Raw genomic sequence first — 27,935 nt, 5'->3', positions numbered from 1 at the left:
ATACTTTCCTGTTTCTTCTTTCGGTTTCAGTCGACTGCTAAACTTTGTGTATCTAGAATATCTGCATTGTAATTTGAAAATATAAGTTTGTTAGATCCGAGAAAAAGTAACAGCATGTGCATCCAATGAGTTATTGAAATTTGAGAAAGATGGATTATGAATCAAGTGGTAAGGGTTTTTCAAAATGAAAGAATTGGTCCCTGCCGAGAGCCACTCTTACTTTTTTGTCCCTCGGCCTCGTTCTGCCCGACACTACTCTTACCATATTGTTGCGTCTCTTTCGTAAAGAAGTGGTCCCTATACTCAATCCTATCTTGGGGAGGCCTTCTGAAAGATCCTCGGTCTAGCATCTCATTCAATATGTATTTTCAACGTGTATCTTTTGTCAGATTTATTTATTCAATTTGTCAATTCTAGCATTACTCTACTCTAGAACAAACTTGATAGATTAATGAAAGTTTAAATTTTCCTAATAGTAATATAACCATTGTTTTGGTTCTCGCCGCCATTTTGTTTTTGAAGTATTGAAAGGCAGTGCAAAGGGGTCCTATGTTTTTTTCTTTCTATTTGGGTTAGTTATAGCTCCTAGTAAAGGTGCTAGGGTGTTTGTTTTTCCTATAAGGGTTAGTTAAAGGTACTAGATTTTATTTTTTCTTCGGGTTAGTTGAGGGAATATTTGGGTTGTTTCCTTTAGCACGAGGAGCTTTCGGAAGGCCTCCCCTACCTTGGGCATGCCCAGCAACTGGTGTGCTGCATTGGATTTTTTTTTTTTTTTTTTGGTAGTTTTTTTTTCTTTCATCGGGAGAGGACAGAAATAGGGGATTTTAAAAAAAATGCTTTTTTTGGGTTAAGTCTAGCACAAATCAGAAATCCAAGCAAGCAATTGAACAGAGCAGTCAAATATATTAATCAAAACAACAAAGAAAAAAGCTAACAAAACTGAGAGCTAGAACTGCTACAACTACAACAATGAAGAAAGTGTGACAAAGTGACTAAACGACAATGTTGAAACCCGCCATTTCCTAGTCCCAGGTCCAGGATGAGAAATTGGGTAGGATTGTGCTTTGGGCCAGGAACCCTGCATGTAAAAATACATCGTGCCACAGAAACGCCATGAAGAAGAAAAAGACATCGTATTTCGGGCGAGCCAGATTCAACCTTAATGACGAAAAATGATGGAAGCCAGAAGGAAGTTTCTATTCTGACATTGTCTTTGAGCAAGCCCAAGCAGAGGTGAGAGTGGGTGCCTGGAATGTGCGAACGATATATGGAACTGGGAAAACTGCACAGATTTTAAAGGAAATGGAAAGGTATAAAATTTGCATCCTTGGAATAAGTGAAGTGAGATGGATGGATTCAGGCATCAGGACTCTAGGCTCTGGAAAATCAGGATGCACAGATGGTCAACACCAAGAGGGAGTTGGTATTTTTATAGATAAGGAAGCCAGACGAAGCTTAATGGGATGGGAGCAGCCAGTCAACTCAAGAATTATTAGAGCAAGATTTTTCTCCAAATATTCCCAAACTACCGTCATACCGTGTTATGCCCTACAGAACAGGCAACAGATGTAGAGAAAGATGGATTTTACAATATTCTTATAGAAAGTAGCATTAGAAGTATTAGGAATAGAAATAATAGCAGTGGTATTGGTAATATTAATAGTAGTAGTAGAAGTTGTTATGAAAACCTAGTGGGGGGAATGAAGGAGTCCATGGGGAGTGTTGGTACAAAACAGGTGCCTAACATGCATCTGATGCATCGAACATGGTAAAATTGAGGAAATGTACTATACATATTTTCATAATTATTTCATACTTTGATTTATTATCATCACAGCCACTACTTCAACCAAAATCACATATCATGATTATGACCGCAACCAGCACCACCATGTCATCATCATCATTTTTATCATCATCATCATCATCATCATCGTCATCTCTACCACCACCTGTACAACTACTACCTCATTATCATTATTACTACCACAGCCACAACCATCATTACCAACACATAATCATCACCATAATCACCACACAACATTGCAGTAATCAATACCAGCAACATTATTCATATTATTTTGCTATTTTTACATTTTAAATAACATTAATTTGTTTTTAGGGTTTACCCTGCAGTTCACTTTAAAGATAAACTCTTGGGGACTGGATAAAAAGTTTATTTTATCTGAGGTTTATTTATTCAAAACTCAAAGGGGTCAACTCTTTAGCGACATGAACATTTATTTAATCGCTATATGTTATCCCCCTAAGAGTTATTAGAGCCATCTTTTACAATGCAACAGACATACGATGGGGAGTCGGGGGGGGGGGGCCCTTGAAACAGGCTTCTTAGTGAAGAGGAGGGGGGGGGAGAACTACAAGATGCCCATCTTGCAGTGGGGATGTGTGCATGAGAAATGAAAGGCAGGGATGATAGACTTAAGCACGGACATGTTCACATGAGTGTGTGTGTTATGTGACGACATACAATCATAATGAATCGATTTTTAAAAATTACTAATGATTTAGAGCCGAGAAATTATGGATATTGGGACCTGGTTTAAAGCTTCTCAATACAATTGTAAGAGTTGCACAGACTAAAGCAAAACAATAACATTCAAGAGATGGAATTTTAATGCAATATCAGCATTTTGTAGATCGCTATGACCCATTTTTGCCTAAAAAGAGACCACCATCCTAGTATCCATTACTGTTATCTGCATGTTGTTTTTATAATGTAATGCTTTTTTTTTCAATTCGAAGATTCCTCATCAGATTCTGATGAAGTACTGGAGGAGGTTACCTTTCTCACAAAGCTTGATCATAAAAGGTATAAGCAATGATCCTTTTGTGTGTGTGTGTATTTTTTTTTATGGTGTCTTTTAAAAAAAATATTATTATTATTATTATTATTATTATTATTATTATTATTATTATTATTATTATTATTATTATTATTATTATTATTATTATTATTAATTATTACTATTGATTGCGTAGGATATATGTTTCTATGCAGCTTACTTATGGCTGCATTTGTCTTTTGTTATGCTTTTTTTTTTGACATGATAAAACAATAGAAAGTCATTGGTTGCTTGATTCTTGTAAATAACTCTGATGACACAATCATTATTTATTTATCTACACATATTCTTATCCATATTTGCTTCTAGACCTGTAGCCAAAGGGCATGATCATACGATAAAAGGACATGTTAGACCTTTTGATATTTATTTAAATGCAGCGTCGGATTATCACTAAAATGAGATCATGACATTAAGAGAATACCAATTTGAAACATTGAGTCCCATAATCAAAATGAATAAGATCTATTTTCCGAGAATTAATTAATTAATTTATTTTTCAAAAATAAATAGGTTACACCCCTGTACACCCATCAAAAAGGATACAGAGCAACAGGTTTGTTTTGTTTTGTTTTTTGTCATTTTTATTTTTGGTTTAGTTTGTCAGTTCATAGAAATGAAGGCTTTTTGTCAGGAGTTCAGATAGCTTAATCATCTATAATCACATTCTTTCTTTATTTTATTAAAGTTCCAAATTTTGATGAGTTATATTTGTATGCAATATGTGGCTCTATGTCAAGGTTTATTCCAAGAGATCACATCCTGCCACTGAAGATCAAACTAAAGGGAAGAATAGATTTGCTTGGGGTAATATATTTTAGGCCATCTGAAAATGGGAAATGTGATATATATATATATATATATATATATATATATATATATATATATATATATATATATATATATATATATATATATATATATATATATATATATATAATTAAGCAAGACAACTCACATTTCCCATGGTGATCTGAGGGTACATCTTGACTCTCTTGACTCTTACATCATGGCAAATTTTCCTAAAATTTTTGTTGATACAAACGTGATCAATCTTATTTTCTGTTACATGGTTTGGTGATCTCCATGTGGCTTTCTGAATATCCTTGTGGGGGAAGATGCACACAAGTCCAAAAATCTTTCACTGTTGTCATTTACCCGTCCCATTGTATGATCGCCCATTATATCCTCGTATCCAGTGTTATCATTGCCAATTTTCGCATTGAAGTCTCCCATCATAACTTGCACATCCTTAGTTGTTGAAAGTTATCACCTAAAATGATCAATCTCACTGCCGTCCTCTTTATTGACGCAACGTTGTTTCTTTTTCAATATTTATACCAACTTTGCAGCGAAAAGAAGATGAGCTCATTGGAAACAAACTTGACTTGCTGTTGACATCACATATAGAAGAGGTATGTCAGTGAGTATTTTCTAAAATGTGTTCATTTATAATGGAAGAACTCAATTTTTTTGTGCAACTCAAACCTTTTTAAAATGATCCTTTTACTGATGTACACTTGTAATAAATATTAAATGATGAAGATGATATACTGCTGATTGAATTCGGTTTGGAGCCCATAATAAGAAAGACTTAATAATAATGATGATGTTAATGATATTAATGATAATAAAAATTAGATCAACAATGATAGAATAATGATAATATATAAGGATAAACATAAATATAATGATGATAATAATAATGATGATAATAATAATAATAATAATAATATAATAATAATAATAATAATAATAATAATAATAATAATAATAATAATATAATAATAATAATAATAATAATAATAATAATAATAATAATAATAATAATAATAATAATAATAATAATAATAATAATAATAATAATAATAATATAATGATATTGATAACAACAAAATAATAATAATAATAATAATAATAATAATAATAATAATAATAATAATAATAATAATAATAATGATGATGATGAGGATGAGGATGGTGATAATGATAACAATAAGATTTTCTATTTTACAGGTTCAAAAGGATGAATTACATCAGAAGATCAAAGATCAACTTCTTGTAAGTCAAATAATAAATACGTCCATAGTACATAGATTTACAAATTTATGGACTTGCTTTTGTGACATTTATATTTTTTTTATTTATAGAGGGTACCAAATTGTCCTCTAAAATGCCACATTGTGCACCTTATATAGCATGTCTTTTTATTATAGAATTTAAAGCTTTTTATTTATTTGCTGCATCGTCATTTATTAACTCACTCAATCCTAGAGTTTTTTTGCTACTTTTCAAAATTGGAAAAAATGTATTAAAACTTTGCATGTACGTGCATAGATAGTTTTATTCAACTACCATTAATATATAAAGACTTAAAACTTTAGCTTTGATCCTATGCCTATAATTTGTCTCATAAATGTAATAAATAGGCATGGGGTAAAAGTAGCCGGCTTAAACTACGGATATAGTCGGTGTTAGGGTTGAGTGAGTTAATGCACCTAAGATTAACTCTATTGTCAGAAATGGAACCTGTTCTATTTTTTCCAGAATTCTGTATATTTTTTTGGTTTAGTTTTTGTGGGTCTTTTAAAATTCCTTTTTTTTATTTTCCTACTTGTTCAAACTTAATTATATTGTCGTGTCCCAACTCCTTTCGGATTCATTCATTTACTAATTTATCACGCATATGCAGAATATTTTTCCTTTTAAAAAAAAAAAATGGTTCCACTGCTATTTCATGCAATACTGTTTTTGTTTGTTTATAAGGTAGATTTTAATTGTTGTTTACTTTTGTGGTCTAACCTGAGTAATGCACATGGACAAGAGCGATAAGCATTTAATTCATTTTAGCAAAACACATTTTATAATTTATCTAGATTGTATTCAATTGTGAAGAAGAAGGACGTCAACGAATAAATTTGTTAAAATATTTTATAGTGGAATGTCAACTTGAAATAATGTTGAATATTGTAAACAGAAAGACTTTTTGCCCTTCATTAATACTCACTCTTGACTCTTTTAGAGACATGATTAATGAATCAACTCAATTACTGAGTGTGTTTGGTTAATTGTTAGTGGGAATTTCCCAAGGCATATGGCTGAAACGAAACTCAAAAACACATTCATGTTACATAGACATTTTGACAAATTGTAAAATGATGTGGATTATGATGATCATTGTGAGAGTAAAAATTTGGTCAGTTTTGACATGGAACTGGAATCAGCATGGCTTTCAGCTGTATTGATAGAAAAAAAAACTTTGCTTAAATATGTACTTTACATGATGAAGGGTTAAAACATAAGAAAAGACATTGTTTATACAATTAAAGCAAAATTTAGGATACCACACACAATTTACGTATCTTCCCACTTTGTTTTTTTTCCCCCAGAATTCTATTGAGCAAGGAAGCCAGGAATGTACCGGCATAACATGTTAGTTTGTTTATTGATGATAATTTTACACATTACCACTTAATTATCATATATTTTTATATTTATCTTCTCTCTTCTTTACGTTTTATCAATTTTCTTAATGGAATAGATTATGAACCCTTTATCTTTTTTTTTACGGAATATAATCATTTGCTGTTTGTGAGGCTTTGTGGTATGACACTGATTCTATCATGAAGGTCCCTGGTTTGAGTCTCACGATGGCCAGTGCAAAGTTAATGCTTTATAGACATATTTCTCTCATCATACTGAGATCTAAAATTAGTAACTAGCTGATAACAGCATTGCCTTTGTCCAAATTATAAAATAATAATAGCACTGTTTTGTCTTGTAAAATGATTTGCGCCCAATTTAGTGGATTTGCATGATATAAAACGTCACGCTAAAAAAAAATAATGCAAATCCTATTGCCATTTGGCTTAAATTTTCCAACCTTGTCTCCATTTAATCAGTTGACATTTGTATGTATCTTAAGCTTTTCTTTAGAGCAGAAAGTAAGAGTTCATACAATTGATATTTTATGTTTTTCTCACAATGTCTCATCAACAAGTCTCAATGATTGTATCCATTTCATCATCAGAAATCATCTGCTATTTTCTCACCCGTTGCTTTTTTTTTTTTTAAGTTGATGACAACTTGAATGGTGAATTTGCTGAACACATAGAGCAAGTAAGTAGTTAATTTTTATATTCTATCTTTTGAAATGATTCGTGCTGCTGCATCTTCATACGTTTAACCATATTGTATTTATCAATGGTTTTACAGTTTCATACTGCAGAAACGTATTCACTCTGTTTTCACGACCTTCTTAGTTCTATTAGAATTGTAATTAAACAGATTTAATTGATATATAAAAAGGCCAAATTTGATCAGACTTGGATCTTTTATTTTATCTTCCATATGCAGATTTTTTCGTTCAACAGTTGGAAGAAAATTATTTCAAATAGTGTTATAGATAGTTCGAAGATGACGTCACTCAGGTCTTTGTTATTGTTTTTTGCCATCCGTGTTTATGAGTAATGCTCACTGAACTGTATTAACTTGACTATAAACGTTCATGGATACACACAATTTTGTGTGTTGGTCAGTTATACTTCCGGATGGCAATGTTATGAGTTTCTTAGCCAAGCGCATACTATCTATACTGAATAATTGAAATGTGGCATTAAAAATATTGGAAGTCATGATGTGTAGGTTTATTCAGATTTTTTGTTTGAAATTATTTTTTTTCTCATTAGATAAACAGATCTTTGTTATTTTGCCTTTGGCATGTCTGATATATTAGACTTTACAATGAGTTCGAGAAAAAAAAATGATATGATCAGAGTGAAAATTTTATTCCAAAATGGATATTTAAAAAAATAATTATCTTCCATCGTTGCTGCAACATACATTACACTTATTCCATACACATGAACATATTTTCCTCACCAGCTGGAGGTGAAGCCTCTTGGGTCACTCAATGACCACCCGACCATCTCAGTTTTCAATCCAAACAAATTCTGTTGTTTGTTTAAAGAAAGCATCAATCCTTTCTCTTGTGGCTTTTCAAGATCTCATTTCTCAAAAATTGACAAAGTATTGGCCACAATCAAACCAGGTTGGTATGATGATAAAACGAATGGATGTTTTATCATTCATTTTTATGTATTTATTTATTCATTTTTTATTATTTATTTATTCATTTATTCATTTTTTAGTTGAATAAAAAAAAAATCAAACGTTATTAATTTTCAAAAAATATCTCTTCTATGCTTTCACCTGCTTCTCCTTTTTAACATTTTTATCCCAAAGAATATGCAATGTGTAATGCAAAATATATTGTTCGTTCTATTTTAAGGGCATTTAAAGAATATTTTAGAATTATATTTTAAAGCCCTATTACTGACATAATATGATATGATATAGTATGATATATTTCATTATCAGTTTGATTATCTGAAAAAAAAACATGCGTTATTATAACTTGAATTTGGAAATTAGGGAGCAGGCACCGGTGTTAGATAAAACTCTGAACAAGTGTGTATGAAAGTGCCAGACAAAGCAAGAAAGAAAATGATGATGATGATGATAATAATAATATAATAGTAATAATAATAATAATATTGATGATGGTGGTGGTGGTGGTGATGATAATAATAACAATTGAAAATAATTTTTGACACTTTCAATGAACCTTGTTTGTCATGTTTGTGGATTTAAAGTAGCTCTCAATCAGCTGACAATTTGGCAATATAGAAATTGAGGTAGCCATCCAGCAGATGATAAATGAGCTATAAAGAGATGTGTAGAAAGCAACACTACACATGGATCTTTAATAATACAATCGTAAAATTGCATTTAAAAATTCTGGGCTTTTTAAGCATATGATTCTTTCAGCCTTGCAGCAGAATGCAAATTTAGGGTATTTTGGTTTTCAAGTACGAATCCATTTATTGTATAGATAGGTAAGAAGATAAAAAATAAATAAGTTAATAAATACATAAGTTAATAAATTTATAAGTGAATTAGTTAATAACTATAGAAATGAGTGACTAAGTAGATCAATAAAAAGTAAATAATGAACAAGTGAATGGATATATAAAATAGTCAATAAATTAAGGAAAATGGAATAATGTAATTTTGAATATTTTTTGTCATATAATTTTTTTTTCGCGGTTAAATGTTTCTTATATTTTTTTCCCATTATTTTTTCCCTGTGTTAGGTTTCCTGTCATCGACAGATAATCTGACTCCTTTATTGATGTCCAACACTCTGCCATCCTCTTTTCATCAAGTCTCGAGTCCAAATTGCATAATGTTGTGGCTTCTGAGTCTTTGTGAGTTTGTACATTAAGGTTGTTTTATTGGTAGCAGTTTATTGGTCTTGCAGACAAATTTGACTGGAATGCTTTTAATAATCAAACACGGAGAAATTGATTAATTTTCTTGATTCAAATTTTAGACACATGTTTGTTTCTTTTTCTGCGTCACTGAAAATGTAAGATTAAGCATGCAAAATTTAAAAAAAAAAAACAGTATTCACTTGAAATAATTACTTATATACATAATATAGATACAATGTTCAGCCAGATGTTTGATTTATTAGCATATTTTGAAATAAGGACAACATTTTCTTCTGATATAATTTAACCCTTATTTTTTCATGCCTTTTTGTTTTGTGTTCAGTATCAGTTCATCCATCATCAATGGTGGTAGACCTCATCAGACAGAACATGGCCAGTATTATTCTAAGTATCAGTGATCAACGATCAGATGACAGCAGATCTACTCAAAACCTTTGGTGTCCTAAACCAATTGAAATTACTCGCATCCTGGTCAATATGGGTATGACCTATATATACAAACAAAAAATGACTAATTTTATTCGTCCATTTTAGAATGATTAAAACATGCATAATCCTGTCTGCAGCATGAAATGCTTTCACTTAAGATTTTGACATCCTAAGCGATCTATCTATTAAAAACCGAAATCGCATCATAGTCAATATGGGGATGACCTATGGACAAATTTTTAAAATGGTAATAATTCTTTTTTTTTTAATGGCATTATTTGTTCATTTTAGATGAGATTCAAACATGCACGGTCTTATCTACTGCGTTTACACAAATGCTTTCACCTAAGATTTTGCCATTCTGTATGATCAAGTTGTCCTACATCCTTTGCAACACAGATAAACTCATTTTCAAAATTATATACAAAGCTGTTTTGAATTCTTATTTCAAAATCTATTTTACCAATTAGGGAATTATTGACCTACTTATTTATGATTTCGTTTGGAAATCAAGTCCTCTTTTACCTTATTATAGCATTATGTTTGTGCGATGAGTAAAAGATGAAAGGAGATTTGAGGTATGACCTTCTCTTTTGTTATAATTATGCACCAAAAGAAATTCTTCATTATTTCATTTATCCCAATATTTATTTGTTTAAACATTCCTTGTTTTTCTCTAACTGACAGAAACATGTGCATAAATTTCCTCAAATGCACTCATTCTATCTGGCTTTTGCTTATTTCGTTTTATAATTTAAAAATTGGAATAAGTAGAAATGTAAGTAACGGTTTTAAAACTTTAAAAATATTATTGTCAACTTTTATTTTTCCTATCAGGTGCTAATCCAGTTTACCTTCTTGGTCCTCAAACTTTGTATTCTTCAGATCTTATCAAGTAAGTAAAAAATTCACAAGTGGTCAAATTACCATAAATAAACTTGCTCTGCCTTTTTTATTTTATTTATTTTATTCTTTATTTTGTTAACATTTACTTAAGTTTATGACACTTCACTCTTGATGGGCAGGTTTTGCGAAACCTTTTAATTTTTTTTTTTCATACTCTCTAATTTATTTCAATTTGTTTTAGGAATTGATAAAGATCTAAGATCCTGCATTCTCAGCACTCTTTTTTGGGCCTGCATGGGGTAATTATTTTTTGAAAATACATATGCGGCAGTTCTTTTTTAAAAAAATAATTTTAAGTGTAATTTTCTAATTAATTTGGGCCTAAGCAGGGAGCCAATGACGAGTAAAAGAATTTCAGTATTATTGTTGAATTCATTCTGTTTCTGTGTCATTTGATTTCAATTTTTTTGGTATTATTATGCTTAAATGCATAATATTCTGAATGCGTCTATTCTCATTGAGATCTAAAATTTGGTGAGTGATGTAAGACACAATTCTGAAAAGTTGGCCTTTATGCTGAAAGAGATAAGATATTTGACATGAGATACTACAATTTTGTTCTTTTCTTTCTGTATATGAAAGAAAACCTGCCATAGACAGCCATTTTTTCTCATATTAATAATAATAATAATGATAATAATGATGATGATCATGGTGGTGGTAGCGGCGGCGGTGATAATAATACTAAGAAACTCCTGCTACTACTACTACTTCAGTTCACTTTGCTTAATCGCACATCTGTTAATCGCACACTCCGCTTATCCGCTACACATTCCCGGAAAACGTAATTTTTTCTCTATAATCGCACACCATTTCCGCTTAATCGCTACATCTTGATTCCATCTTGAAATATCTAAAAAATACAATTAAAAAAGGTAATGAAAATGCGTTTTATATTGAACCAGTTCTGCACTTTAATATTGTATCACCCGTGAAAATTTTTTTCCCACCTACGTAATTCCACTGTCCCTCTGACCCCAACTAGGTCAGACGTGCCATGCTTGTTAACTGACATCAAAGGATTACCTGACACGACGGGCTAATTGACTCAGAACTCACTGTCTGCAGCACAAGGTGTGAAACGTGATCGCAGTCCACCCAATGCCGTGTGTTCCTTTACATTGTCTGACAACTCGATTGCAACTGTGCATTGTTTTCCTCTACTGGGCCGTGAACATTAAGAAAGGATTGCAGGGAGGACTCGCGTCTAATCTTTTGATTGATCTATACAGTCCATGTCCACATTGCTACACTCAAAAGCCAACTGAACTGGCAAGTCTTTCTCCCCATCAGAAAGATAGCTCTCGAGCTGTAAAGGTCGGCATAATATCGTGCTTGAAAAAGAACATGACGAAAAACGCTATGCTGATGTCTCCTCTGCCAGCAAATGGAGTGATGAAGTTTTGAAACAACTTCTTCAGCAATACAACTATATTGACATTGACAACGCAGACGAGACAAGTCTTTAGTGTCATCAAAGCTTCACTATTACCATTCTTACAAACAATATGTCACACTCTGTTGTCGATAAAACATGAATAAATTTTTAAAGGAAAAAAAAATCCAAACAACCCCCCCCCCCCTCCCAAGAATACAAAAATAAAAATAAACAAAAACAAAACGCCTCTCCTAATCAGTACTAATGTCTTGACGGTCCCTAGCCTGTAGAAACCTCAGAGGGGAAGGTCCTACGTGAATGGTATATGAAAGCTGGTACTTAGATGCTAGCTGTAGCTTCTCCGCTTAATCACACACTCCACTTAATTGACACACTAACCTGAACTCCCGACGGTGTGCGATTAAGCGGAGTCGACTGTATTACTACTACTACTACCACTACTGCTACTACTACTACTACTACTACTACTACTACTACTACTACTACTACTACTACTACTACTACTACTACTACTACTACTACTACACTACTACTACTACTACTACTACTACTACTACTATACTACTACTACTACTACTACTACTACTACTACTACTACTACTACTACTACTACTACTACTACTACTACGACTACTACTACTACTACTACTACTACTACTACTACTACTACTACTACTACTACTACTACTACTACTACTCTACTACTAGGAAGAAGGAGATGATGATGATGATGATGATAAAAACTATGTTTTTTAAATATTCCATAAAAGATGTTTGAAGAAAAAATAGGGAGGGGACAATAATAGTAGCATAATAGTGGTATATCTTACCTTATCTTAGATACAATGAGAAGAATTGAATGGGCCTATGGCAGTCAAAGCCTACAACTAACCCTCTGATAATGTGTAGTGACATGGACATACTTCCTGTATTTAAAAAACAAAACAAGACTGTCAAAATATTGATTATCTCTGTAAGGAAGACTTTATGCTCTGGAATGGACGGTGTCCGCCTACATAGGTTTGGCTGTTTAATTGTTTTCTAATATTGCTATGAAATCAAAAAGAATAATGAATGATTTATCTAAGATAAAACACAAACCTTTCATTGTCTAACAGGGTAATGTAAATGTTGCTGCTCGATAAAGGGGAAACACGAAACGTTTATCCATAGTGGGCAGGGAGGTACATGCTGTTTCTTCTATCCCCCCATACCCGTTTTCCAATTGTGTCCTGTCATTGTCTTGGAATGCGATTACGTGCTTGGTTTTGTCCTGACCCTTGCCAGAGTTCCTTGACTGGGAGGGAAACATTCGAATGTATAGTTATAGTTTTGGGAGATGATATTTTTTTCCTTGTAAGTCATCTCTCTGTTATGCATTGTATTATGTTTAGTTTACATATTATATTATATGATTGGTAAACATTTGAGTGTATTCCTCTTAGTTGGGACCTGTGCTTGTGTCTGGATGAGACTTTTAGGTGATCTCAAACTAAGTACTTTGACGGTATGCTCTTGGAATCTACATCTGTTTCCTATTTCAACCAATTCCCCTTTGTCTTACCTTTTCTTTTGTGCTTTAATTGTAATTCTAGAACTTTTTACTATCCCATTTTCTTCCTTTTTACTGGCGCTGAAATGATCTTAATGTGTTGCAAGCGCCGTAAAACCCTTAAAAACAATAAAAACACATGAAACGTTCCTTTGATCTGTTTTTGTAATTAAATTGCAGCTTACATTCAATTTCACATTGTTATTCATTGTCTAACAGGGAACATTTGTCTGTGGAAAATGATGAGAATGATTCAATGCCGACCAGATCACATGGAAGAGTCAAGATGGAGAACTGCCGTAGCATTTTTGAAATTCTCACAAGATGTTTCAGAACAAAGTAAACTGGATATTAATTACTTATTGATATATTTTGTTGTTTGTGTTTGTTTGTTTGGATAATAAACAATCTTTTACCCTTCCTCGTAATATCAATATAATTGATGGAATGACAAAGTCCATGCCTCAGTTCTATATGGTTTTCTATAATCAATTAAAAGCTAAGAGATTACGATTTTAAAGATGTTAAAAAGATATATATAGTATATTTTTTACTGTTTATTCTTATGAGGCCCTTTCAATTTTCTTCTAGACCAGATTACACAAATGATGAAGTTACCCTGTTGATTTGTCTGATTGCCAAAGTGTCTATGGACTCATCTTTCCAAAAGTATGATTTTAAATATGTATAGTTTAGTTTCTTTCCTTTTCCTATTCTATCGTTTTGTTGAAAAAAGAAGAAAAAAAGGTATTGAGTGGTTTTATGAAACTGATATCATATTTTTAAAATTTATTTAATATTATTTTTTTTTTTAATTCTGGAGAGCTTTAAGGTTGTGCACAAATTATCAAAAAATGAGTTTCTACTCTATATCTCTTTATAAAAAAATACTAGATTTCTATTTCAGTTGATTATATTATTGATATAAAAATTGATAAATAAGTATTTAACATCATTCGTATACAAACAATGTGATTTTGTTCAATTTCACTACACAAGAGGAGCACCTAATAAGATAAGATAAGTATTTTCATTTTTTTGAATTGATTTGATGTCCACTCTGGTGATAAGCATTATATTTCTTCTTTTTCTTCTTCTTCTTCTTCTTCTTCTTCTTCTTCTTCTTCTTCTTCTTCTTCTTCTTCTTCTTCTTCTTCTTCTTCTTCTTCCTCTTCTTCTTCTTCTTCTTCTTCTTCTTCTTCTTCTTCTTCTTCTTCTTCTTCTTCTTCTTCTTCTTCTTCTTCTTCTTCTTCTTCTTCTTCTTCTTCTTCTTCTTCTTCTTCTTCTTCTTCTTCTTCTTCTTCTTCTCCTCCTCCTCCTCCTCCTCCTCCTCCTCCTCCTCCTTCTTCTTCTACTTCTTCTGTGTTCAGGTGTGGTGTCAGACCATAACTCTTCTCTTACTGTTGCTTACTTTTATTCAATTCATCGTGTATTCAATCATTCTGCTTGTCCTGACAGGTTTATTGATTGCATTCTGGAATCCAATTCATATCATTCAACACTCAAATTGTCACTCTATGACTGTCTATCCATCTTTTATTTTCTCATCGTATTGAGTAATGCTATTTATTATTATTTTTTCCTTACAGTTTAGAGTTGCGCCACATATTGCAAGCTTTACTGTCATCTCTCATAGAATGTTACAAAGAGTCAGAGTGGTTATCTGTGGTAATAAATGTTATCGCTTACATTACATTTACTCTTTATTTTATGAATACCAACTTCTTTTAAACCAATTTGCTAAATTATATTACTGTTGATAATTATGAACGCCAAAGTGAGTAAAGAATTTTTCATGTTTCTACTTAAAAGCTTTTCTTCTTTGGTAAAGATTGAAGTTGGCTTGCTTCCCCTTTACTTTTCTCCCTTTTATTTCCTGATCATAAGATGAATATTTCTATGGGGAATTCATAGGATAATGACCTTCTTTACAAGCGTTGAGAGAGTAATGTATAAAACTTCAGAGAAACTTTGGGTAACTTTGTTGAATGGTAAGTGAAAAATGATTTCATGCACATGGATATTATATTATTATTATTATTATCATCATCATCATCATCATCATCATCATCATCATCATCATTGCTATTGTATTATTATTATTATTATTATTATTATTATTATTATTATTATTATTATTATTATTATTATTATTATTATTATTACAAAAAATGACCCAATTTTGAGCTGGGTTAGAGATTAATAAAATGCACTGTGATAGAGGAGTGATAAATACATGAAGTGTAATATATAAAGACCTCAACAAAGTTGTATTTCTCTATAATCTATAATTATAATATATAATGTGTTTTCACCTTTGCAAACTGTGCCCATACGCACATTTCAAAAGATATCTTTAACTATTTTAGAACTTATTAGAATTTTTCGCTGTGGGTATACAATATCCTTTAAGTGATCTTTCTATTGTGGTCCCCGATTTTTCCTTCAATGATATATTGTTTATTTTCACATACTTATACTTATAAATTATTGTTGTATTTTAAACACCTCTTTTTTTTTTTTGAGGCGGTTTAAAAAATTTGTTGAATTTCACTTTCATTAATTTCAGGTTCCGTCTTTGTGCCGCGAACTCAGTAAAATCCCACAAGATCATTATTGTTCTGTTTACTTGGTTGACTTAATGCCCTTGAGTGTCAGAGGCAATTATCTGCAGATTCGTCTAAGTTTCCTTTTGCTCTGCTCCACTTTAGATCCAGAGAGAAAAGATGAACATCTAAATTTGCAGTTAGATTCTGTATCAGTAAGTAATTTTATAATATTCAGTTCATTTGAGGAATGTTTTTGTTTTGTTTTGTTTTTTTCCCAAAGGAAGATTATCTGACTTCCAGATATATGGCTGATGTCAGGTAGTTAATATCAGAGATCTGCGAACATTTTCGACATGCATAGATACTTTTACTTTGATACTTTTACTGACAGAAAAGAGAGTAGTTATGTTTCCGGTTGTTTATGTCAGTGAATATGTTTGTGTGTTTCTTGTTTCACCAGGGCAAAATGATATAATGGTCTCTTGTGTATCTTTTTTGCTGTGTTTTCCAGTTGTTCATATTAATGTGTGTGTGTGTGTGTGTCTGTGTGTCTGTGTGTGTGTGTGTGTCTGTGTGTCTGTGTGTCTATACAGAAAACAAATTTTTACTGGCGAATGTCCAACACAATAAACTCCCAACATATCAACAGCATCCCACACATAATGGCATGTGCACTAACCCTCCTTTAATCCACACACACACACACACACACACACACACACACATTCATATGAACAACTGGAAACACAGCAAAAAAGATACAAAAGAGACCATTATATCATTTTGCCCTGATGAAACAAGAGAATTGCTGAAACACTGTACTCTTCACTATTTTACATGTTTACTTTTCCTAATTGATTAGGCCCGCAAATAACATTCTTAATCTGTCTAATGCAGACACATTGAGTGATCTAGCAAGACAAAGTATTTATTATTTAATAAAATGCTGCTTATTGTACAACAATTATTTAGTACGTATTCACTTACTCCCAATGATTATTTTTTAAAAATCACTGATCGTATTTTACAAACAGAAAAAAAAACAACCCAATTTTTAAAAAATAGATTTATTTATATGTTTATTTAATTATTTATTGAAATTAATTTTTGTTGCTTGAGACAAGATTGACTCTAGTTGTGTAATTCAATTTGATTCAATTTTTGAATTTTAATAATTTTAATGATTCATGTTTTGCCCCATAGCCATCAAGAATATCCCAGTTGGGTAATGAATCCCCAGAAAGCCAGCCCAATACATCTCATATTTTCTCCTGTTTTCATCGACTTATCAAGGAAGATATCAACAAAATGAATTCAGCCATTACCTTACTAGACAGAGCTGTTGGAGATGAAACCAATCGCATAGCTCAATCAAAGGTAAGATTAAAAAAAAAAACGTTATAGTTTTATTAATTGGCATCAATAAACAAAGGAAAAACAATAAATTTTGATAGTATTGACATAGGAGTCTCAAATTTAGATATAGGACAAACTGCACTATAAGAAATCTTGGCGCATTCTTTGATTCTGATGCTTCACTGCAGAATCACTTAACAAAAACTTGCCAATCTTGCTTTTTTTTCCATGGGTAAAATTCTGCATTTTGTCATTCGAGCTGTTCAAGTGTTGGCAAGCTATTTTTCTAGTTTTGTATTTTATCATCCGTTACAACGGTTTCTACATGACAAAAAAAGAGGAAGAAGAAGAAGATAACTGTATCCTTTGATTTCAATAAATCTCTTATCGAATATTATTTGTTTCAGGATGAGTTGGACTATTTAACAAATCAGGTCAAGATGGTTATCAAAGACATCCGAGACAGCATCTACACATTAGACTTGTCGAAGGTCAGTTGGTATATTTTGAATTGTAGATTTCAAATCGTTATTGATTTTAAGAATTGAATATCCATGTTTTCTTTTGCATTATAACATCAGATTGTGGTGTAAAAGAATTATAAATTGAAATATTCTACTACTACTACTACTACTACTACTACTACTACTACTACTACTACTACTACTACTACTACTACTACTACTACTGTATTACTACTACTACTACTACTACTACTACTACTACTACTACTACTACTACTACTACTACAACTACTACTGTATTACTACTACTACTACTACTACTACTACTACTACTACTACTACTACTACTACTACTACTACTACTACTACTACTACTAGTACTACAGGCCTGTAAATTCTCAGCCATTTGGCTGATTTCAGACTTTTGCATGATTTTCCAGAAACTTTTAATCTCAGCCTTGATACCTATTTTTGTTATTTTGAACGCAAAACAAACGAATCCCCCCCCCCCCACCCCCGTTGAGTTCTCATCTTATTTCGTTTTATTTTCTCTCTATTGTTCTATATTATAATATATTGCCATACGTCATATCGGGAAAACCCGAAAATAAGTTAATTTCGTTCCCTGGATTTTACCATTCGTGATCTCGTGCTGAACCACGGAAGCTGATCTACTGGTCTGAAATCAGCTAATATTTTATTATAGTTATAGAGTGGCTGATTTTGCTGGGATTTCAGCCACTGTGACCTCACCAGGCCATAACCCGACTCGGCCAAGGTTGCGCATTGAATCATGGGACGGTGTGAAAGTGAGAGTTGCGGTTCCGGTAAAACTTTGTTTACAAACATTTCCAAGTAATCCTGCCCAGTTTTTGACATTATCCATCTTTGATGATCAGAATTTCATTCTAAAGGAGTAAGCTCACAACTATATCGTTCTATTATCTTACAATTTTTAAGTGTTTATACATTGATACGATCTTTATTCATTAAAATGCCTGAGACTTTCGTCGACCGCAATGCCGATATTAAGGCAATCGACGCGTCTGTGCGAAACCGTTTTAAGTGGTCGTGGCTTGAAGAGAAGGATTTGCAAGGGAATTTTCTTTCGGATTACATAAGAAAAATTCCTGAAGCTGGACATTGTTATTGTTTAATTTGTAAACGGCGTCTGAGTTACGGTGGTAGAGGCAAAGCATACCTTACTCGCCATGCCCAATCTTCGTATCACAAGCTTGTCTTTGATGAAATGAAAGGAAACCAGACCCTTCCAGCTGTGTTTCAGACGTTCAGTAGACTGGATGGAGGAGCTGCAGTTGCTCAACCAGGACCGAGTCGACCATATGGTGCTGCACCAAATGTACCAGAGTCATGTGAGTATTTCATACCATTCCTTTTAAAAACAAAGCAAAACAATTTTCAAATGTCATCCGCATCCCTCTCATATGAATTTTTAAATGGTTGTTGCTTGCCTTATCCTTAATTTTTTTTTTTGGAAGGGGGGTTGTTTTTTATCTGGGGTCCTATGGTGTGTGTGTGTGTGTGTGTGTGTGTGAGAGAGAGAGAGAGAGAGAGAGAGAGAGAGAGAGAGAGAGAGAGAGAGAGAGAGAGAGAGAGATTCCAATAGTAAGATTTCATTTAATATTATAACTGCGCACTTTCTTTCTAGTGACAAATCTAATGTCTTTTTGAAAACTTTGTTTTCATTGACAGTAGCTGCACAATCTGTTCAAGAAATTCTACTTCCAAAGCCCCCAAGCATGAAGGACAGGATTTCCAACCAAGAGGCCATGGTCTGTTCTTTCATCGCTGAGCATTCCCTGCCTTTGTCTACTGCACCTCATTTGATTGAGTTTGCTCAAACTCTTTTCCAGGACCGTAAGGCATTGCATTCTCTATCAATGGAGCGTCAGACTGCCACTTACAAAATGAAGTATGGGTTGCATGAGTTGGAGAAAAAACGTCTGTCAAGAAGCTTCAGAGTTGCCCCTTTAGTATGAATCTTGATGAGAGCACTACCAAGAAAAGAGTTTTGAATGTTTTAGTTTGTTTTTTTGATGAGGCATTGGAAAGAAGTGTAACGCATCTGTACATGCCAAAGGAGATGAAAGTTGTAAACGCTGAGACAGTCTTCAACACAGTAACCCAGAGTTTGCTTGAGGACAAAATTCCGTTTTTCAACTTGATGTCTATCTTGTCAGACAGTGCAGCATATATGAGAGGATGTTACAGTGGCTTTTTTAAAAGAATGAAGGATTCCTATGCACCTCATCTTTTAGATACTATTGATGGAGATGTTTGTCACCACCTTCACAATATTTCAAAATTATTTTCATCTTCCATCGATGAAGGAAACCATTTGACAAAATTATTGGATGATTTATTTTATGACTTTTCATCAAGCCCTGATTTGAGGGAGGAATTTTTTTCTTTATGTGAAATATTCAATGTTAAAGGCCTTGTTCCAAAGGAGAGAGCTGGTCATCGCTGGATGTCTTTATTTGATTGTGCAGAAAGGCTGGACAAGATGGAACAATTTCTGACTGTTTTTTATTATTCTTGGCTGTCGAAAGACGACAAGGACATTTATAAAGATTTTATTGTTTCAATTTTCACTGAGATGAAAGTTAGTTCAGCTGATAGGCAGAAAATTTTCAGTGTATTAAGAAAATTAAAAAGTAAAAATTTAACGCAAGCAGGAAAAGGAAGGAAGCTTCGTATTTGTCACAAGCTGTTTGTTGACCAGGACAAGACACTGTTTCTAAAGTATATTGTACTGTCAATTTTTCCTTTGTTTAAGAATGTTATTTTATCTTTGGAACAAAAAGTTCCCACCATTCACCTACTGTACGACAAACAAGTAGAGATATTTTCAACATTTTTGAAATACTTTGTCAAGCCAGAATTTATTAGAGAGTCAGGAAGGAGACTATCTCAGTTGGATTTGACAAGAAATGATATTTTTTTACCTCTTGATTTGATTTTTGTTGGCCAATGCAAGAATGTACTTTCACGCATGCCATCTTCTGATGCGACCTCTTGGAAGCAGAATATTTTAATTACATACAAGAAAGTTGCGTTGTACATGCAAAATAAACTACCACTCAGCAATCCATTACTTCGACTATTATCACTGTTGGATCCACGGGCATTTGGTCAAACAGAAACCTGCTGCATCCTACAGAAATTACCTGACCATTTCCCCACCATACATGCCCCGAATTTCAACCAAGAGATTATAAATTTACAGTCAGATCTGGATATCACTCCCAGTGACTGTGAATTGGATGTGTGGTGGGCCAATGTGTTTAGGCTGAAAAAATATCCTGATGTTCAAAAGATCATGTCAGCCTGCCTGTCAATTTTCACAGGACCAAGAGTGGAGCAGTCATTCAGCATGATGAATACCATTATCAGAGAAAATTCCTCCTCAATGGTCATTCCAACTTCTGAGGCCATTCAGTTTATAAAATATCAGCTCATGACTTGCTCCAAAACCTCTCTTCAACTCTACAAGCGTCCTGACCCTGCCTTTTCACCAGTAGATCCTTCCCTGGCGTTCCACTTGCAGACAGCTGCCTCCAGACAGAGAGAGACTTTAAAGAGGAAGGGTGATGCCCTAGCTGAGCCCACATCAAAGAAGTCATAGATCTGTCCCCGTCGTTTTTCGCGGCCGCGCCGCGATTTTAGCTGTTACCCGCAACTTTCCGCGATTTTTGCGATTTTCCTGAATATTTTTTTTTGGTGGACTTTTCCCTTAACTAACTGGAAACTGAGCTTTTTTTGACCGCACAACTCTTGGAGACTGGAAAGCAGAGTGACTTTTACATAAGGGACACTATTAAATTTAAGACAAAAAGTTTAGATTCTTTTATACAATCATAACAAAGAAGAAGGAAAACTGGAAGTAACAAAAAGTATGGACGTTCCAGAGCTGGCAAGATGTGCTAGAAAGTACATCTATGCCTGCCTGAACTCTGCAGACGCAGAGAGGAGTTTTTCTATTTATGATCTTGTTTTTTTCTGAGAGGAGAAGAAGCCTCAATGAAGAAAACTTGAAGGCGTTAGTATTTTTATACTATAACAACTTCATTGCATATGGCACTTTATTATAAGTGGCATACTCCTTGCTTACATGTAGCTAGGTTGCACCACACGGTTGGCCCAAACTGATTTTATTGATCTTGGCTGGACTTCACTCCTCATAGTGATGTTCATGAGTTTCAATTAGTAAAGTGTCCTTTTATTTTATGTTTATGATTTTATTTTGTTATGATATTATAATTATGTATGTATTTAGTTTATGTTTTTTGATGGATAATATTTTTTTTTCTGTAAATCATCTGTCAGTTATGATGAATATGATGTTTTGTGGTTTGATTTGTGCTTTTTGTTTCAGCGATCCGGTATATGATCTAATGCGGTCGATTGGATCTAAAACTAACAAAAGAATCTATTATAAATGTATTCTTTTTAATTTCAGCCTTTGATCTTTTACATGTGTTAGCTTTTTAATTAGGTTTGGTCACACTTTTGTTTTATAACATGTAGATTCTTTTTATAACTTTATTTTTTCACTTTTATGCACTACAGTACTTTAAGGCTTTATCAGATTCCGGCACGATCGGATACTAGCACACTTTTTGGTGATGACTGACCGTGCCAGTATAACGCGAGTACTGTATTATTATCATTATCATTATTATTATTACTGCTGCTGAGGTAATAAACAGATTTGGTTTAAATTAAAACGTTGGCCTTTGTTTGTGCATTTGCGAATCTCAATCCCCCCCCCCCCCTTGTCAGATAATGTTCCGTAAAATTTGGCAATTTTTATGGTAACTTTTGCCCTTTTTTTATGGCAACTTTTTGCAACTTTTGGGGTTTTAAATGGCAACTTTCCGCAGGGACAGATAGATATGGTGTGCATGTTATTCCCCAACTCCCTGTGTCAGTATTGTGTTATCAAATTGTAAGTAGATTTAGATATTCGTTATGAACTCTGTATTATTATCTAATCAATACATCCATTTTATATAAATCAGCAGGATTTTATGTTACGTTTTTTTTTTTGTTTTTGTTTTTTTTTTTTTGGGGGGGGGGGGGGGGTCATGTGAACATATGGCTGACATTTTTCAGCCTTTTCGCAAATTGTGCATTTACAGGCCTGCTACTCTTACTACTACTACTACTACTACTACTACTACTACTACTACTACTACTACTACTACTACTACTACTACTACTACTACTACTACTACTACTGTTGCTGCTGCTGATGATGATGATGATGATGATGATGATGATGATGATGATGATGATGATGATGATGATGATGATGATGATGATGATAATCATTTCTTGGAAAAATAAAATAAAATGTTATATCATAAAATATTTAATCTTATCTTCTAAAAGGCTAACTCTAACCCTTCAATACCTTCCACACGACATTATTGAAACAATCTTGACAAATCACATTTGTTTTTGATTAACACAGACATCAATCATATTTGTATCTTAATGAATTCAATTTTTTGTCAATCTTAACTTGGTCAACAGAACTAGCGTTTTTTTTTTGTTTGTTTCAAATTTAATGCTATTCCAAATGTTAACTATACAATGAACTAAAGAATTTTGTCTAAATTTGGTTTTACACGATGAAATATAATTTAAAAAGTTATCACTTCTTGTAACAAGAAATGAGATATTGAAAAAAAGGACTGTTGGATCCACATCATATAGAGAATGAACAATTTTATATAGCAGAATTAAATCCCTATGAAGCCTTTTAACTTGGACCTAGAATTGTTAATCTTTCCTCGTATGGCATGAATTCTAACCTGGGAAGTAATCTTGTTGCTTGCCTTTTAACATCTTCAATATTTATTGATTGTCATTGTTTTATCATTTTTTCGAAATTGTGACCAATGTTTATATAATATCAATTTTGGAACAGTACAAAATTATAAAACATTGGAAATGACATTTTACCAATGATATTGCAAAGCTTTTTTCATCTTGAAGAACGTTCACCAATCTCCTTTAGCTCACAGATGATATTATTAATTTAAATACATGTTATAATATAGCGCTGTTAATAGAAGTAAATTTATTTTTATTCTAAGATGAAAGATAGAATGATCATCATGACCAAAAAGTGGATGATGATGTCAACCCAATGCACAAAGAGTGTTCAGGTCAGTCCTTGTCTTAAAATAATATTTTATTACTCCTGTTAAGTTTTGGATTATCTATTTCTTATCGCTATTGATCTAGCAGCCAATCACGTTGTTCCTTGATGCAAATCATAAAAGTTAACTCACTCAATCCTAGAAATTTTTGCTACTTTTCAAATGGGAAAAAATGTAGTAAAAATGAGCATGTACATAGATAGTTTATTCAACTACCATGAACATGTAAAAACTAAAACCATTAGCTTTGATACTACGTCTATAATTTGTCTTAGAAAAATGTAATAAATAGGCATGGGGTAAAAGTAACCCGGGTAAACAACTGATATAGTCAGTATTAGGGTTTAGTGAGTTAATATTCATTATAGTTCAATACTGGCAATATAGTCAATCATTGATAAATTGAATGTGCTCTTACCAAAGACAGAACATGATATCCGACTTAAGGAATAATATATTATGTGCCTCATCATTACACAGTTGTCACACTATTTTATAGATACGTGAAAGATATATGTTAGTTGCTCAGACATCAACTGATAAAAATTTAGCAAAATAATTTGGTCTTATAGTATTCAAATTCATCATACATCATGTACTTTTTGATTTATGTAGAAAGATGACAAGCTATTTTTCACATTAAAAGTAGCTAATTGAGACAATGGGTTTTGACAGTGATGAAATATAGATAAAGAGAAAAAAGAGCACATTCATATCATAGCCAACTAAAGTATGACTGATATCTATTTGCTGCTCATTTTCTTTGATCAGGTGAAGAATCTACCCCTCGCCACCTTCTCCTTTTCCCCCATCTAGTGAGAATACATCTTTTTGTTGAGAAAGGGATCAAATTCAAACCATTACTTGTCATAGTTCATCGCTGTGTGGTGAACACTGCCCCTCCCTACCTTACAGAACTCTTTAAGAAATATTTGACAACCGGTCTTTGTGTTCCTTCAATGACCACATCCGTTTGCCTGTTCCACTAATTCGTATAAAGGCGTCAACAAGGTCCTTTTCTCATTTTGGTCTGTCTGTGTATGGAATACCATCCCACAGAGCATTTAGGAGTCAAATCATTATTTGTGTTCAAGAAATCTTTAAAAAACATATTCTTTTTTAATGTCATGTGATTTCATGAAAATTATTTTGTGTTGATGGCTGAGGATACTATGCGCTATGTAAAAGTCCATTATTATTATTATTATTATTATTATTATTATTATTATTATTATTATTATTATTATTATTATTATTATTATTATTATTATTATTATTATTTTATTATATTATTTATTATTATTATTATTTTATTAATATTATTTTATTATTATTATTATTATTATTATTATTATTATTATTATTATTTTTATTAATATTATTATTATTATTATTATTATTATTATTATTATTATTACTATTATTATTAAATTAAATTAAATTGAGTTTTTATATAGCGCAATATCCACTAAATGTGCTCAAAGCGCTTTACAAGGGGTCCCTGGTCAACAGCAACATTTAACACTTGGAACGGGACATAACGCCTGTTAGGCGATTTTACAATTTTCGGACAAAGACAACGCTGTTAACGGCCAGGTACTCATTTTACACCTGAGTACGGGGAGAGAATGTGAGTAAAGAACCTTTTCCAAGGAATCAACTATGCGCCGAGCATGAGGCTCGAACCCAGGACCTTCCGATCCGAAAGCGAGTGTCATACCACTAGACCACATAGCTGCACATTATTATTATTATTATTATTATTATTATTATTATTATTATTATTATTATTATTATTATTATTATTATTATTATTATTATTATTATTATTATCTGACCAAATGTGTATTATTATTATTGTTATTATCTTTATTGTGTTCATTTTCTTTTTTTTTTTTTCAGAGAAGTATTTTCTCTTGGGTGACTTCCCATGCAAGTGTTAAAGAGGAGAAATTGAAAGATAATATGCCAAGTGTTGTTGATGATGAAATGGATCTATGATTGAGTGAGCGATGCAAGTTGTTCAATTACAATACAATATACCAGAATTATACCTAATGCAGGACGTGGCTTCATCCAATCACCCATCATTTATTGGAATCAGTCCATCAGAAATTGGCAATAACAAGAAGGAATGTGTTTAATTTGTATGCTTATCTGCCAATTAATCCCAATCGTTAGTCGGGGGGTAACTTTGTTACCCTAGGCCTTGTTTTTTGCTTTGAAGAAAACTTATAATTCAAATTTTTCTCTGAAATTTTCAGTAATCCTAAAAAATTCATTTTTACAAAGGTTTTATGCTCAAATGGTTACAAAAAATTACATGACATAGTGACCATTGGCGATTTTGCAAAGGCCCCTTTTTTTACAAATGGGGGTAACTTTATGCCTCCACTTTCCAAAGAGAACCCTCCCCCCCTCCCCCCGTACTGATTTGTAGGTCAGGGGTAACTTTATTCCCCAACTTTCCAAAGAGAAAAAACCTGTGTATCGATTCGTACATTGGGGGTAACTTAGTTATCCCATTGTGGAATCGCTATTATTGACTACCTTCTAACTACAATGTGAGAAATTTTTGCATTCCTGTTTGCTTCTATGGGATTTTAAGGCTTGAAAAAAAATATAGCACGTGTATAGCAAATGTTTTTAACAAACTTGTAGTATTGACATTCAATGTCTTTCTTCTTGTTTAACTGATATAACTAACTACTGATACGTAGGTATTTTAACAATACAATTTTTTATCTGCCTACAGCAGCTCTTCACTATATCCGTGTTCTACTGAATTGATGCTATACATTTAGGTAAAATATTCACAACATCCGCCAGCCAGAATAAATATACCAACACACAAAACTGTGTGTAACCTTCAACGTTTATAGTCTGATTGATATAATTTACTGAGAACGTATCACTTACAGGCTGTCTAAAAGTAATAACAAAGAGCTGAGTGACGTCAACTTCACTCCTCCTAAACACGAGCCCTGAAAAAACATTGTGCCCACCTGAGGCAGTACGGTCAACTGGGATGACTTTGCCTGGTGGGGTGACTCTGCATTGTCATTTTGAATACAAGCCAAAGTCACCCCAGTTGCTGGTACATGAAAAAATAAATTGATCGTAATGATGATGATGATGATGATGATGATGGGGGGGGGGGGGGTATATATATATATATACAATATACAATCTTCACAAGGTATTGAAATCACCACTGACATAGGTATGAATAGGATAGTTCTTTATTTTACTATATATTGTCATGGGGTAACACAGTTACCCCCCTACGTACGATTAAGGGGTAAAAACACGACATACGATTAAGGTTAAGTAAGTAGTCCTTTAGAGCTTTTAGCCCCATTGAACCAGAGTTTATTCCGGTTACTGTAGCATGAAAAACAACAGTTTGTTACCCTTCGGATAGGATACTGCTCTATTGCAAATTAATTTCTGCCAGCTACCTGATCACTACTGGGTGGACAGAGGGGTCAGAGAAAAACCCTCACTTCACCAGGGATCAATTTCAGTTCTTTTGCGGGTGAAGCGTGTGCTCTGCCAACTGAGCTAATTATGTTTTATTATGTCCATATGTTATCATCTCTTGTTTGATTGACATATTGTTGGATTCTTAATTAAAGGGAAGATTATTGATATTGTACTCAATTTCTTATACAATAAAATAGTCTCCAAATTCGTGATTTTATATTGATATTTTATTGTTTTTTTGTTTTTTTATTATTGAAACAAAGCCCAAGGGTGTGTGGTGGTTGAAATTCCCCTAAAGGTGGGGGAAATGCTGGCCCTCCCTGGGCCAGTGGATTCTTCATCAGTCCACAGCCTTGCTATCTTTTCTATCCAACTTCATCACTTATCTTTTCAGGGTGCCTGGCGTTGTGTACTTATTCTTGAATGAAACCATTTGGTTT

At 32.8% G+C, this 27,935-nt stretch overlaps 1 protein-coding gene across 1 annotated transcript; it reads left to right on the top strand.

Annotated features, from left to right (window-relative positions):
* On the top strand, nt 1-27,712 carry LOC144966275 (SMC5-SMC6 complex localization factor protein 2-like). Its single transcript, XM_078902485.1, has 19 exons — nt 1-168; nt 2,764-2,830; nt 3,378-3,420; nt 4,217-4,279; nt 4,881-4,925; nt 6,254-6,296; nt 6,940-6,983; nt 7,749-7,914; nt 9,020-9,133; nt 9,483-9,641; nt 10,427-10,484; nt 13,666-13,785; nt 14,038-14,115; nt 15,036-15,114; nt 16,016-16,207; nt 17,199-17,372; nt 17,759-17,842; nt 23,944-24,015; nt 25,912-27,712. The coding sequence occupies exons 1-19, from the start codon at nt 150-152 to the stop codon at nt 26,008-26,010; spliced, it is 1,719 nt and encodes a 572-aa protein (XP_078758611.1). The 5' UTR covers nt 1-149; the 3' UTR covers nt 26,011-27,712.
* Nucleotides 27,713-27,935: the final 223 nt, after the last annotated feature.

This window comes from Berghia stephanieae, chromosome 2 (assembly GCF_034508935.2).
Source record: "Berghia stephanieae isolate SIO BIC M18660-M18661 chromosome 2, UCSD_Bste_1.3, whole genome shotgun sequence".
Lineage (NCBI taxonomy): Eukaryota > Metazoa > Mollusca > Gastropoda > Nudibranchia > Aeolidiidae > Berghia > Berghia stephanieae.
This window is presented reverse-complemented; position numbering and strand designations above follow the sequence as displayed.